Source organism: Mauremys reevesii, linkage group 10 (assembly GCF_016161935.1).
Source record: "Mauremys reevesii isolate NIE-2019 linkage group 10, ASM1616193v1, whole genome shotgun sequence".
Lineage (NCBI taxonomy): Eukaryota > Metazoa > Chordata > Testudines > Geoemydidae > Mauremys > Mauremys reevesii.
In genome coordinates, this window is record NC_052632.1 from 80338499 (window position 1) to 80353656 (window position 15158).

Below are 15158 nucleotides of genomic sequence, written 5' to 3' on the forward strand. Positions count from 1 at the left end.
TTTGACTAGTGAAGCTTTCCTCAATTTGGGATATTGTGTGATCCTAATCAGAGACCTTTAACCATACATCAAAGCAGCCTCTCCTAATCTGCATACCTTCAGGCTGGCATGGCTTGATTGCATGGTTTCCTGCTAACAGACTCATCTCTGGCCAGGTGTCTTTCTGCTGTGGACGACTGATTCCTTTTTAGTCTTCATCTCTGAGGCAAAGAAATTTAATCCTAATATTACTGCCAGCCATGGAATGGACCCGCTGATTTGGAAATGTCACTCAGTTGTGGCCGTGAAATATCAGTGCACAGCAACCTCTGATACCTGCTTATTTCACTGCCAACCTCTAACCTAAGGTAGAGCAGACCTGTCATTAGTGTATCCATCTGCATTTAAGCCTGTCAGCTTCCTTCCTCTTCTCTTCTTTTGTTTCCCTAATTACTTTGATTGCATCAGCATATCCAGCCTGGGTCCTCTGTTTGGTTCCTAAGGCAGCATTAATTGTCTGCTTTAATATGGAGGATCTTGTGGTAAGAGGCGGAGGTGGGCCTCAGCCACGAGGCAGGGGGAGAGGGAGAGAGAGTTGCCTCAGGGTCTTGAACTCCAAAGTCAGAGGGCTTTGGAGGTAGCTCTTCAGCTCCTTACAGAGAGAGGCCCTAACTGCTCCATGGATGCTCTGCTCTTCCTCCTGTCCTTCCCACCCGCTGCAGCTGGGCGTGGTGGGGGCAGAGGGCTGTGGCAGCCCGTCTTTGGAGCCATTCAGCAGCTCGTGCGTGGGACGCTCTCGCAGCTTATCCCAGGGTTTGTCTGGGGCTCATGCCAGCTGACTTGGGTTCATGGGGCTTGGGCTAAGAGGCTGTTTACGGGCGGTGTAGACATTCGTTCTTGGGCTGCAGCCTGAGCTCTGGGACCCTCCCGTCTTGCAGGGCCAGCCGTGGGTTTTTAGACATACCCACAGAGATGCCCAGGCTGCTCCCTGGGCTCAGCACTGGGTCCCTTGGCCTCGGATCCTGTATTCTTAATAGTTGCTGCCATTACTCTTGTTGGTATTTGTATTGCAGTAATGTTGGGGCTCCAGTTGGGGATCTGAGGCCCATTGTGTTTGGCACACAATTAAACGGGGGACCCTGCCTTAAAGGGCTTACTGTCTGTCTAAGCAAGGCACCAGATAGATAACAGATCGGGGGAGGGATAGCTCAGTCAGTGGTTTGAGCATTGGCCTGCTAAACCAGGGTTGTGAGTTCAATCCTTGAGGGGGCCACTGAGGGATCTGGGGCAAAACCAGTACTTGGTCCTGCTAGTGAAGGCAGGGGCTGGACTCGATGACCTTTCGGGATCCCTTCCAGTTCTATGAGATAGGTATAGCTCCATATATTTTTATAATAAATAATCGCATTTTGCAGCCTGGCTTTTCCTGTCTTGTATTCCATCCTCCTCAGCCTAGGGGCTGGAATTAAGGATGTGGGGGTGTGGCTGAACCCCATGGCATGAAGTGGGGTTCACATACAGGGTTTACAGGTTGAGTCAATGACTCTCAGCACCCCCACTATAAAAATTGTCGACCTCGGAGACAAGTGCACACATTTCCCTTTGTAGCTGTTGATAAGAGATTGTTATCAGACATCAGATACACTTGGCAATGTACCCCCACCTTTTCCGTGATATAGGTGCTGTGAGCGTGAGACACCTACATTGGCTGGCTTACCCTTTGTGTGTGGGTATTACCTTATCACCTCCGGTCCCTTCATGGACCTCTAAGGTGCTGCACATCCTCGGCTCCACAGGAGGATCAAATGCAGGGAGAGTCCCTCAGTTTGATCTCAAATAATACGTGTTTCGGCATGCTTTTATCTATCCGTCCAGGCACATATCACCGTGATATCTTCTGCCACCTTATCTGTCACATTTTAAATGATGTGTCACATTCCAGTGAGACTTATACGTCAAATTATTTTAATTAAACAGAAAATGGAAAGTGTCTGTTGCCTAGAAACTATTTTTCTGAGTACTCTGGCATTTACCATGTTCTCTAAAGTATAATAAATGAAAGCTTGGGCGCAGAAGAAGGGTGGCTTTTAAAAGAAGTTATTCATTGAAATCTGTGTTGTTTTGCACTGTTCATGTGTGGTTCTCTCCCTGTGGCTTGACTGTAGCATGACATATTGAGGTATTCTCTTGAAGTGTAAAGTAAAAGAAAAGAAACGTTTGTTTTTGTTTTTTTTCTAACAGGGGTTGATTAAAATCCGAGGTGATCGCTGCTGGAGAGAGTTGACCTGTATGGATTATCATTATGAGGTGAGCATTCTGAACACCACTAGTTGCCTGTCTGCTTTACCTCGTTAGTAATCCTCCCTTTTTCCCGACATCTTTTCTCTCTTTCTCCAGCTGGGTTGCAGTTGTTCCCCCACTCCCACCCCAACCCAACCCAACCGTTGTAATCTGAGGCGCTCCTGATAACTTCATCAATATCAATGAGCCATACAACTTTTTTCCATCCAGTAAACCCATGAGACCGCTTCCTCCTAGCCCTCTCTCACTAGTATGAGTCAGGACCAACATCACGGGACTCAGCCAACTTACTCCCTGTGTGAAAATGGTGCAAGAAGGGACATTGGCCCTTTATAAATATATCAGAGGGATTAATATTAGGGAGGGAGAGGAATTATTTAAGCTTAGTACCAATGTGAACACAAGAACAAATGGGTATAAACTGGACACTAGGAAGTTTAGACTTGAAATTAGACGAAGGTTTCTAACCATTAGAGGAGTGAAGTTCTGGAACAGCCTTCCAAGGGGAGTAGTGGGGGCAAAAGACATATCTGCCTTTAAGACTAAGCTTGATAAGTTTATGGGAGGGGATGGTATGATGGGATAGCCAATTTTGGCAATTAATTTTGGCAATTGATCTTTGATTATCAGCAGGTAAGTATGCCCAGTGATCTGTGATGGGATGTTAGATGGGATGGGATCCGAGTTACTGCAGAGAATTCTTTCCTGGGTGCTGGCTGGTGAGTCTTGCCCATGTGCTCAGGGTTTAACTGATCGCCATATTTGGGGTCGGGAAGGAGTTTTCCTCCGGGGCAGATTGGCAGAGGCCCTGGAGGTTTTTCACCTTCCTCTGCAGCATGGGGCGGGGTCACTTGCTGGAGGATTCTCTGCAGCTTGAGGTCTTCAAACCACAATTTGAAGACTTCAATAACTCAGGGCAGGTCTACACTAAGCAAGTTCAGCTACGTGAATAGCGTTGCAGTGGTGGAGGAGTTCGAACTATCGCGTCAGATTAGCTGGTAAGTGTAGACTAGCCCTTAGACATAGGTTAGTGGTTTGTTATAGAAGTGGATGGGTAAGATTCTGTGGCCTGCTTTGTGCAGGAGGTCAGACTAGATGATCATAATGGTCCCTTCTGACCTTAATGTCTATGAGTCTATAATATCCAATCAAGTCCTCTCTTTCAATTTCTGTCTTTTACAAGTTTTTGTTTTTGTTTTTGTCAGAACTTGCTTTAAAGATATAAACACAATTTTATCTTCATGTGACATAGTGAAAGTTTTGACAAGCCTTTATAATGAGTGAGCAAAGGTTTATTATACCTGGAAGGACCAATCAATGAGCATAGGATTTGGGGAGAGCCAGCTGCAATCCTATCATATAGTTGACACCGATGCACCAAAGCAGTGCTAGATGAATGGGATTTGAAACTTGGTAGTCCACATCAGGTAGATAGAAGGCCTGCTCGTTTGCTCGTCTTTTAGCATTCCAAGATGTCGCTCTTATCACGTTTATCCAGGGCTAAGACTTTGAAAAATGACTAGTGATTGTTGATGTCTCAGTGTTTGGGTGTTCAGGTTGAGACACCTTCAACGGTGTGATTTTCAGAGGATAGGTGCTTTCTGTTTACTCTTCCAAAATACAGACGTATTTGAGCAGAAATGTCGCGTAGAAACAAAGTGCGATCAAAGACGTTGAGCGTGAATCATTAAGTTCTCACTCTGTGTACTTTTCTCTTGCCTTTTGAAATCCATTTCAGTGATTTGTTTTCACGTTGGTAATAAATAGCTGTTTGTGTTCTGGCTCCGGGCATTATCACCCCTTAGATTGCAGAGAGATGTAGCAACACCATCCTGCATTCTTGTGATCATGATTTGGCCTTTGCATTTGATGTGGGCCTGGGATTACAAAAGGAGATACCTGTGACGGTAAACTGGTCAAATAACCTTGGTCCCTTGGCTGCATAATCAAGGAAACTGCTGGGGCAGCATTCTTTTCTTCTTTGTATCTAATAAACCTGATGGTTTATTGTTAAATATGTATTAGATCTATTGTTTATAATACATTTTTCTACCTGCTTAGCAGTGGAGCACATTGCACCTGGTTGCTCAACTTTGCAATGGCTCCTGATTGATTTCCTGGTGCAGTTTCTGATGTTGGCTTTGCCCCAGGTCATCCCGAGGATTTTAGAGATCTGCATCTTTTCACTTTAATCCAGCAATTGAGCTAAGGTAGGATATGGAGTCTGACAATCCCTATATCTGGGGAGACATTTTCAGTGGACCATCATCTCTGGAAATCATCTCCTCTTCCACTGAAGGTCTGGTAGAACCTAAGTTTTCTGACCTTCAGAATGCGTTGCAAGATGTACGCATGCCTCTTTTTTTTCTTCTTTTTTTTTCTGGAGGGGTGAGCTCAATAGGGAGATAAATAACAAGTTGGAAAGTTCTTTCAGTACCTCCCTCCCTCCCCCACCATTTAAGACAAAGGGACTCCACACGGTAACAGGGGTCCATCCACCCACTCCTATCCTACTGAGGGATCAGGGCCTTAACTTCCACAATATGAAAAATAAAATAAAAAAATTAGAAGTTTACCAGCATCTCAAGCCTTTTACTTTTTGCTCTTGTAAGCTAGTTAAAAGTGGATTAATTTCTTTTGGGGGGTTTATGGGTATTAGTCCAAAATGTAGAATTTGCCTTTTTGCTGCTTACTTCTTTTTGGTATTTATTTATTTTAAAGTTGGGGAGTTGCTTTGAAAGGCACTTTTGCGCATGTGTAGCTCATGACTACATTATACAGCTACTGCTATTCAGCTGCAGGCATTAAATAAGAACATGAGAATGGCCATACTGGATCACACCAAAGGTCCATCAAGCCCAGTATCCTCTCCTCTGAAAGTGGCCAATGGCAGATGCCCCAAAGGGAATGAACAGACAGGTTATCATCAAGTGATCCATCCTCTGTCGCCCATTCCCAGCTTCTGGCAAACAGAGGCTAGGGACACCATTCCTGCCCATCCTGGCTAATAGCCATTGATGGACTTATCTTCCATGAATGATGGACTTATCTTCTAGCTCCCTTTTGAACCCCGTTATAGTATTGACCTTCACAACACCCTCTGGCAAGGAGTTCCAGAGGCTGACAGTGCGTTGCGTGAAAAATGAATTAAGAAGTGCATGCTCTCTGAATGTATATTGCGTCAGGACATCTAGAGTACAGATTTCAGACACAAAGACCCTTGAATACTAGAGTTTTTAATCCTAACACAAAGGCAGCCATGGTAAAATGTCCCTAGCTGCCTACTTCATTTTGGATTTAATGGGCAGCAGGTTTAAAACAAATAGAAGGAAATTCTTCTTCACACAGTGCACAGTCAACCTGTGGAACTCCTTGCCTGAGGAGGTTGTGAAGGCAGGGACTATAACAGGGTTTAAAAGAGAACTAGATAAATTCATGGAGGTTAAATCCATTAATGGCTATTAGCCAGGATGGGTAGGGAATGGTGTCCCTGGCCTCTGTTTGTCAGAGGATGGAGATGGATGGCAGGAGAGAGATCACTTGATCATTACCTGTTAGGTTCACTCCCTCTGGGGCACCTGGCACTGTCGGAAGACAGGATACTGGGCTGGATGGACCTTTGGTCTGACCCAGTATGGCCATTCTTATGTTCTTATGATTAATAGCAAGAATGCCCCTCTGTCCTGTATGCTTTTCTACACCTGGGAACAGTCAAAGGAAAGCCAACCCATGACAGAGATAATTGTGATTCCATCACCAGCTGTCTCAGGTGACCCTAACCTACAACAATCATCCTGCAGAGTACTATGATTTTTTAAATCAACACCAGAATCAGCTTTGTAGCCCAGAAAGTTAATTAAATTCACTCCCCTCATATCCATAATGCAGGATCCCAAACCTGCAGAAGTCATCAGAGACAGGAGCACAAAGAAGATAACATTATCAGTATCAATTATTTAAATCCACAGCAGCAACTGCAATGAAAGGAAAAGAAAGCGGTCCAACCTTGGCAATAGTAGATAAAACTCCTAAATACAGCTGTAGATTAAACTTGACACACACAGGCTCTCTTCGTTACGTACGTGGTAGAGATGATTTGACAAAACGCTCCTCAGGCAGGCAGCGCTAAGTGGAAAGGAACACGCTCTATTTCATTGTTTCCTACGTATTCCGTATTTTGGATGAGACCTAAAAACACAGCCAGGATGGTTTGGGGGTCATTGAAGCTTTAAGACATGGCACTCCTCACATTATTGGGGATGGGGGTGGGGTAGTCAGTTCCAGTACAGGCAAAATTTCTGTTTGATTAGTTGATTAGCTTTTTAGAGGGGTTGTAGCCATGTAAAGCCTTCACCTACTATATGTAATGTTGGGTATATGCCCATTTGAAAGGACAGACGAACAAATTGCCACCAGACGCAAGACTCTTCTTCTCCAGGGTGGTCCCATAGCCAAGCTCTTCCGCATCCACCTTTATCCCTAGCTTCCACCATTGATATCTCCCAGCAGGTGAGATCAGTAGAAAAACCATGTCCCGCCCACTCCCTTGACCAAATTATTTCATGCATACCTGCCAGCTGCTCCCCTTTACAGCACCATAGTTACCAAGAACCCGACTCTGCAGTGAAGTGGGAGTAAGAGAGGGAGAAAGCTGCTTACAGAACTGTACCGCAGAATCCATCTAAGCAGTGGGAGGAAAAGAGGAGGAGAAACAGGCTGTAGCTGAAGATGTCCCTGGAAGGGAGGAAATTATTCGGGAGGCTGCTTGTAATTAGAATGATAAAACTGGGTAATGGACCAACTTTCAAATGGACGCGGGCCAAATTTAGTCTGCAGTGATGTATGTTGGCCACCCCGGCTCTCATATTCCAATCCGATACTCCAATCCAACATCTACATGTGCTCACTTGCCAAGAGAATTAATGAAAACACATGGCCCCCATCCCTTGCATATTGAGCATACACTCTACTATTTATTTGTAGTAGAACCAGCAGCTACGCTTGTGGAAAATAACATTTCCACTTTTGTCGGAAATCATGTATAAAATAACATGTTGTTATGGCTTCGGTAATTAAACAAAGAGCATGTTTTTTGCCCTTCTTTGCCCCCCTTGGGCCTTAACCCAAGACTTCATGGAGATCTGTTCCTCAAGCTAAGGCTCTTTGTTTGGAAGGCTTATGACCCTTACGTTTGTGTAATTTGGAGAGGGAAATGTCAGAATGCATTGTTTATACAGACATGGTATTTTCCAGGCTTCACTTGTTGCTGCATCATCTCAGGAGGAGGTACGGTAGGAGTAGATTTATTCAAATAGGTGTAGAAGATGATGTAAAAGGATACTTGCACTTGATTTCCCTTGCTGCTGTAATATAGGTGCCAGGGATCCTAAATTCTAATCCCAGCTCCTCCAGTGAGTTACTGCGTCACCTGGAGCACGTTGTTTAACCACTCTTTGCCTTGGGTTCTCCATTTGTTGAAGGATGGGTAATTTGTGTTCCGAAGGTGGAGCTGTGATTGGATATGACAAAGGGGAATTATGGTGGTTAATTCGTTAAAGGTTATACAGAGCTTTGAAAAGTCCAGAGAACCAAAGCCAGGCCCGGACATCTGCACAATCGGGCATGCACAAAGTCAGGGTGTACAGGCTGCCGTCAGGGGAACCTATACATCAGGTATTAGCACACACAAGTTAACCTGTGAAAACGTATGCACATAATTGCATTAGCAGACCTAGCTTTGAAAGTCTGCTTCTGCTTTATTATGATTCATGCTTGTAGCAGTTCTAGCACTGACTGCTGTGGTTAGATTAATTTTGCATTGAGGGTTGCTATTTTTTTTTTTTTAAGAAATCCTTTTGCTACTTTTTAAATTGGTTGCTTTTGAATTGCATTCAGTTAAACATATTGACTGTGCACTTAACGTGGATGGAGATGGCTTCTGAGTTTATTACTGTTTGTTTTTATTTTTTATTAACTACTTATCTACTGTGTACACAAGGATAGACAAAAGAGATTCTGCTCCCACTGGAGTCCGTGACATCACTCCCCATCAATCCAGCTGCCGCAGAAGCACACCCAAGGAGCTAGGCTGTGGGGCAGATTCTCCACCCTGCTTTGGTCCCTTTGCACTGCTTAGGAGCAGTGACTGGCCATATCTTTCCAGCTGGCATGGGGGAGTCCCTAAGGAGTATGAAGCCAACATAACTGGCTCCTGTGTCACGCTCCCTGCAGCCTCTGGGGAAGGTGGGGGGAAGGAGGAGGGGCAGGAGGATTGCTGGTGTGTGCTCAGCTTGGGTCTATTCCTGGAGCGCACCCAGCTTGGGGGGGGCCTGTTGCCAGCTGGCACAGGTCAGAGCAGCCTTCTAGCCTGCTCTAACATGCACTGGGATAGAGGGTCAGGCAGAGAATCAGGGAGCTGTAATCAGTCCCTTCCCATCCCCTGTTTTGCCAAATGTATATCAGCAAAGCAGAGGATCTGGCCCATTGTCTGCGGATTGTGTGTATGCAGCTCAGCCGGCATAAGCACAATGCCTTTCCGTGCACTGTCAGGGTAAATCCATGCACAACACCCATATTTGAAATCTCCGTTCAAAGATGCAGATGTCTGAACGGCGCGCTCGTTTTGTGGAACACCTTGTAGCCATATGTCCTGGCACGGGAAAGATTTGAGTGGCATGGGGGGATTTGCATATGTAAACTCAAATCTAGTCCAAACAGAGCCCGTGTTTTTGGTTTCCAGCATTAGTCTCAGTGGAATCAGATAATGAGGTAATCTTAGAAGGGGGAAAGTCCTATTTGATTACACTTATCCTGTCTCTTGCGGGCCAGTGGAAGATGGTTCCCTTTGGTCTGTGTTCCAGGGATGTGTTTTGTGGTGATTGTCAGTGCATTGTTGTTTTTTGATTACACTGTCATTACAATTGACATGGAGAGATGCCTTGCAAAATTGCCTTCTTTAAAAATTATTGTCTTTATTAAGTGTGACCATCCTCCCCCGACTGACTCGTAACTGTCATTTCAAGTCTGCGAAGTCACAGAAAGAATACTTGACGTTTGACTTACTGAAATGAGCAGATCATTTCTGATGCATTGCTCCATCTATGCTGTGTTTTCATGACCAGTTAACCCACCTTGTCTCTCTCAAATACCACAGAGGCAGCAATTCCTCAGTTGGAAAGAGACTGGGAAATGAAGGAGAAATCGCTGTCTCTGTCAGAACAAGAAAGAAACATGATCTATAACTTTCCACAGCCCTAAAATACCATGTGTGTAAGCAATGAGGGTGAAATTTTCAGAGGATAAGCCCAAAATCTGTGCAGCACATTAAGTACCATTTGTGCCCTATTTGAGGATCTTACAGTGGGATTTAACTCTGTGTGCTGACCCGCTAGACAAGGGTGAATGTCACTCATAGCACAGAAGAAATATACAGGACACAAGTCATCTGTGTGAAGAAATCTTTTGTTTAAAACGGTGCATCAAGATTTAAGGACAAAATACGTAGGACTGTAATAGCAGAAGGTGCAAGTTGAGGTGTCCTGCTGTGTAATAGGATGGGAATAACAAGGGATACTGCAGGTCAGGATTGAGGTTCCTTTGCAGAATTACGGGAGTGTGGATATTACATCTCTTTCCTTACATAAAGGTTTCACCATAAACACACACAAAATAATAATCTAAGAATATAATACCTTGCCCTTCTCTGGTACCGTCAATCCAAGAATCTTGAAGTGCTTTACATCCATTTGCTGAATTAAGCCTTGTGATCCCTTGTGAACTAGGCAAGTTTACAGATGGGGAAACTGAGGCACAGAGCTGTTACGAGACTTGCCCAAGGAGAGACAAAGTCTGTGGCCAAAGAAGCCTGAGATCCTTTTCCCTTTCCAGAAGACTATATTTCTAGCACGGCATTTTGCTATTGTCTGACCACTCATAAGTGCCCAGCATGCCTTAATTATTTATTAAATAGGAAACACAAGAAGCTTTTAGTTTTAAGAAGTCTAGAGAGTCACATTAACTTTGCCAAGCAGGTATTGGAAGAGAAATAATTGAGTCACGCTCTAGGCCTTCTAAGTTTGACAGCGCTCCTGGGAAAAGCTTTGTCGTTCCTTACGCTAGATACTGCACAGAACATAAGAGGTCGCTTCTTCCAGTTTCTACAAATTGTTGCTAATTATTCTATAACCATTTTTCTTAAACAGATCCCATCAATCAGCACTGTAACCTTTTGCATACGGCAGATCTCCACTTCATACAAAAGCCCCGTCCAGAGCACAGTATCTTTTGTTCCTAATTATGTGCTTGCTGACTGATAGCCATGCTGATAAAGATGAGAAGGAAGCTTGCTGGTTAGTTCCAGTTTGTTTCTTTAACTGCCTCTTGATTTCTTTTTTCTCCTAGAGAAGTCATCATTAGACATTTTGTCTACCTTTGTCAAACTTTTTATGCACGAGTAAAGTAATTAAAAATTCATTCCCTAGCAATTAATTTTGGTGGGACAGTAAATTATCTGTCTGTGTCATCACTAGTATCTTGGGATAGGTTATATTCTAAGCCACTCTATCCTGATGGGGACTCCGATGTTTCTGAGCATTAGATAAACCAGCCCTCCAATACAAAGCATCTTTTTTAGTTACAGATTAATGGGAATTAAGAGGAGCTGGAGCAGAGTGAAAATAAGTAAAAGGAGAATTTAAAATACATTTCTGGGCATGTTGCTGTTCAACGGGTCAATGGGATGGCTTCAGTTTCCTCAACTGTGGAATGCTTTGCCGGGAAGGAGGCCTGTTGGGAAGAGATGGGGTCCGCCTGACCAAGAACTAGCCAGGCTAGCGAAGAGGGTTTTAAACTAGGTTCAAAGTGGGTGGGCATGGGTAGTGCATGAGCTGCTGGCTGCGGGGGGGCTAGCCCCCAGTCCCGCCCCTTCCGCCCGAGGTCATGCCCCTTCTGCACACACACCCCCGCCAAAGCCCAGAGTCCTTCCACAGCGGCTGCCAGCCCCTTTCCCAGGCTAGCGCCCCCAAACTCCGGGAGGGGGGGCTGCGCGGCCCCGGGCCCCCAACCCCAGAGCGCCAGGAGGGTGGGCAGCGTGATCTGGAGCCACAGAGCGTGGGCGGGGCTACCCTGTCTGTTTGCGGAGGCACAGCCTCCCCAAGCCAATGATACCCGCCACCCATGGGGGTGGGTGACAAAAGCCCACAGGTAAGCATTAAAAGGGAGACTTTAACAGAGAGCTAGAAGTTGGGAGAGAACATGGATAATTACAGTAGGGACATAGGAGCCGCAAGAGGAAAATCAGTGGGGGAATCTGCTCAGCATCTAAGATATCCACACACAAACACAAGACATACTGGGAATAAACAGGGAGAACTGGAAGTTTTCGTACGTAAACTAAATTATGACTTAATTGGTGTCTCAGAGATTTAGCGAGATAAATCTCATGACTGGAATGTTGATGTAGAGGGGTGTATAGCTTGTTTAGGCAGGAAAATAAGGGAGGAAGTGTCACTTTACACATCAAGAATATATATACCTGTTCCAACGTTCAGAAGGAGGTGGGGAGCAGACCAGTTGAAAGTCGCTGGGTAAAGATAAAAGGGGAAAAAATAGAAATGATGTCATGGGAGGGTTCTACTATAGAACACCAAATCAGGAAGAAGAGGTGGGTGAGGCATTTCTAGGAAAAATAACAGAAATATCCAAAACACAGGACCTGGTAATAATGGGGGATCTTCACTACCCAGACATCTTTTGGAAAAGTTATACAACAAAATACAAAATCTCCCATAAGTTCTTGAAATGTATTGGAGTCCACTTTTTGTTTCAGAAAGTGGAGGAGATAACTAGGGGGCCAGCTATTTTAGACTTGATTATAACCAACGGGGAGGAATTGGTTGCGAATCTGAAGGTGGAAGGCAGCTTAGGTGAAAGTGATCACGAAATGATGGATTTCATGATTCTAAGGAAAGGAAGGCCTGAGAGCAACAGAATAAGGACCATGGATTTCAAAAAGGCAGACTTCCACAAACGCAAGAGAAGTGGTAGGTAAGGACCCTGGGAAGAAAATTTAAGGGATAAAGGACTTCGGGAGAGGTGGCAGTTTCTTAAGGAGACAATATTAAGGACACAACTGCAAACTATCCCGATACAAAGGAAAGATAGGAAGAATAGTAAGAGGCCAATATGGCACATCAGGAGCTCTTTAATGACCTGACAATCAAAAAGGAATCCTAAAAAAGTGGAAATATGGATGAAATGCTAAGGAGGAGTACAAAAGAACAGCACAAGCATATAGGGACAAAATCAGAAAGGCTAAGGCACAAAGTGAGTTACCCAGGGATATAAAAGGCAATAAGAAGAGGTTCTTTAAATACATTAGGAGCAAGAGCAAGAGAAAGTGTGATTATTAGGGGGACTGATGATATGAAGAAGACTCAGGTATTTAAGGCCTATTTTGATTCAGTCTTCACTAACGAGGTTAATGATAACCAGATACTCAACATAGTTAATATTAACAACAAGGGGGGAAGGAATGCAGGCCAAAATAGGGAAAAATCATGTTAAAGAATATGTAGATAAGTTAGATATATTCAAGTTGGCAGCGCCTGATGAAATTCATCAGAATGTACTTAAGGAACTAGCTGAAACAATCTCGTAATCGTTAGCAATTATCTTCAAGAACTCATGGCAGATGGGTGAGGTGCCAGAGGATTGGAGAAGGGCAAATATACTACCTATATTTAAAAGTGGAACAAGGAGGACCCAGGGGATTATGGACCAGTCATCCTAACTTCAACACCTGGAAATATACCGGAACAAATAATTAAACAATCAGTTTGTAAGCACCTAGAAGATAATAGGGTTAAAAGGAATAGCCAGCATGGATGTGTCAAGAATACATCAAGCCAAACCAATGTGATTTCCTTCTTTGACAGTATTAGTGGCGTAGTGAATAGAGGAGAAGCAGTAGACTGATATATCTTGTTTTAGTCAGGCTTTTGGCACAGTCCCACATGACATTCTCATAAGCAAACTAGGGAAATGTGGCCTCGTTGAAATTACTATAAGGTGGGTGCACAACTGGTTGAAAGACCTTACTCAAAGAGTAGTTAGCAATGGTCTGCTATCAACTGGCAAGCTGTATCAAATGGGGTCCCACGGGGGCCAGTCTTGAGTCTGGTACTATTCAATATTTTCATTAAGGTCTTGGATAATGGAGTGGAAAGTGTGTTTCTACATTTTCAGATGACACCAAGTTTGGAGAGGTTGCAAGCTCTTTGGAGGACAGGACTAGAATTCAAAATGACCTTGACAAATTGGAGAATTCATCTGAAATCAATAAGATGAAATTCAATAAAGAAGAGTGCAAAGTACATCACTTAGGAAGGAAAAATCAAATGCACACCTACAAAATGGGGAATAACTGGCCAAGTGGTAGTACTGCTGAAAAAGATCTGGGGATTATAGGGGATCACTAATTGAATGCATCAGCAGTGTGGTACAGTTGCGAAAAAGACTAATATTCTAGAGTGTATTAACAAGAATGTTGTTTGTAAGAGTGGGAAGTGATTGTCCTGCTTGACTTGGCACGGGTGAGGTCTCAGCTGAAGTACTGTGTCCATTTCTGTGCACCACGCTTTAGGAAAGAGGCGGACAAATTGGAGAGAGTCTAGAGGAAAGCAACAAAAATGATAAAAGGTTTAGAAAACCCTGACCTATGAGGAAAGGTTAAAAAAACTGGGTATATTCAGTCTTGAGAAAAAGAAGATCGAGAGTCGGAAACGGGGTTGCGGGGCGGGGGCTGATAAGTCTTCAGATATGTTAAGGGCTGTTATCAGGGCCACCCAGAGGATTCAGGGGGCCTGGGGCAAAGCAATTTCAGGGGCCCCTTCCATAAAAAAAAGTTGCAATACTATAGAATACTATATTCTCGTGGGGGCTCCTATGGGGCCCTGGGCCTGGGGCAAATTGCCCCACTTGCCCCCCCCCCCTCCGGGCGGCCCTGGCTCTTATGAAGACAATGGTGAGCAATTGTTTTCCATGGTCACTGGAGGTAGGACAAGAAGGAATGGGCTTAATCTGAAGCAGTGGAGATTTAGGTTAGATATTTGGAAAATCTTTCTTACGATAATGGTAGTTAAGCTCTGGAATAGGCTTTCAAGGGAAGTTGTGGAATCCCCATCAGAGGTTTTTTTAAGAACAGGTTGGACAAACACCTGTCAGGGATGGTCTAGGTTTGCTGGACTTGTTGACCTGTCAGGGTTCCTTCCAGCCCGACATTTCTGTGATTCTAAGCAGTCTTGAAGAGTTTTCAAATATATTATAAAACATTTATACATCTCTGGATATTTACAAACGTGGCACTCCACAGACTCCGTCTCTACGCTGAAGACAAAATTCAGTCCAGATAGGGTTGATGATCAAGTTAGTAAATTATTAAAGCTAATAAACAGCATTCTCAAGCTCTTACTTCAGTTTGAAGGATCATGTCTTGGGAAGAAAATGACTTTATGTAGGTGCCAAAGTAATGTGAGCAAAGCTTTCTGAGAATAACTTATTCCAGCTAGAGAGCCAGACCTTCAACTTGAGCTAGACATAGTACTGAACACAAACTAGAACCCCTAAAACCTTGCTGGAAAAGTGTAGCTCAATATCTGTTTGTTGCTATCTTCCTTGGTTATGGTTAGGAAAAAATGTTTTTCTTAATGGATAGATTTCCCAGCCCTTCGCATACAGAGTCTGTGATCACACGCACCTCTCCTGGCACAGGTTTTATCAAAAGGAAATGAAAAAAAAAATAGTTAGATCCCCTTGATAAAGTATTGACAACTCATTAGTAACCAATTACTCTCATATCCCCAGCACTTCGCAAGACAATG

At 44.0% G+C, this 15158-nt stretch overlaps 1 protein-coding gene across 3 annotated transcripts in view; it reads left to right on the forward strand.

Moving 5' to 3' along the window:
- Positions 1 to 15158, forward strand: part of LMF1 (lipase maturation factor 1) — a 329598-nt gene that overhangs the window by 142623 nt on the left and 171817 nt on the right. For all 3 annotated transcript variants that reach the window (XM_039493486.1, XM_039493485.1, XM_039493487.1), the window contains one exon: positions 2221 to 2286. In XM_039493486.1, coding sequence (XP_039349420.1) covers positions 2221 to 2286 — 66 coding nt within the window. The remainder of the gene's footprint in view (positions 1 to 2220; positions 2287 to 15158) is intronic.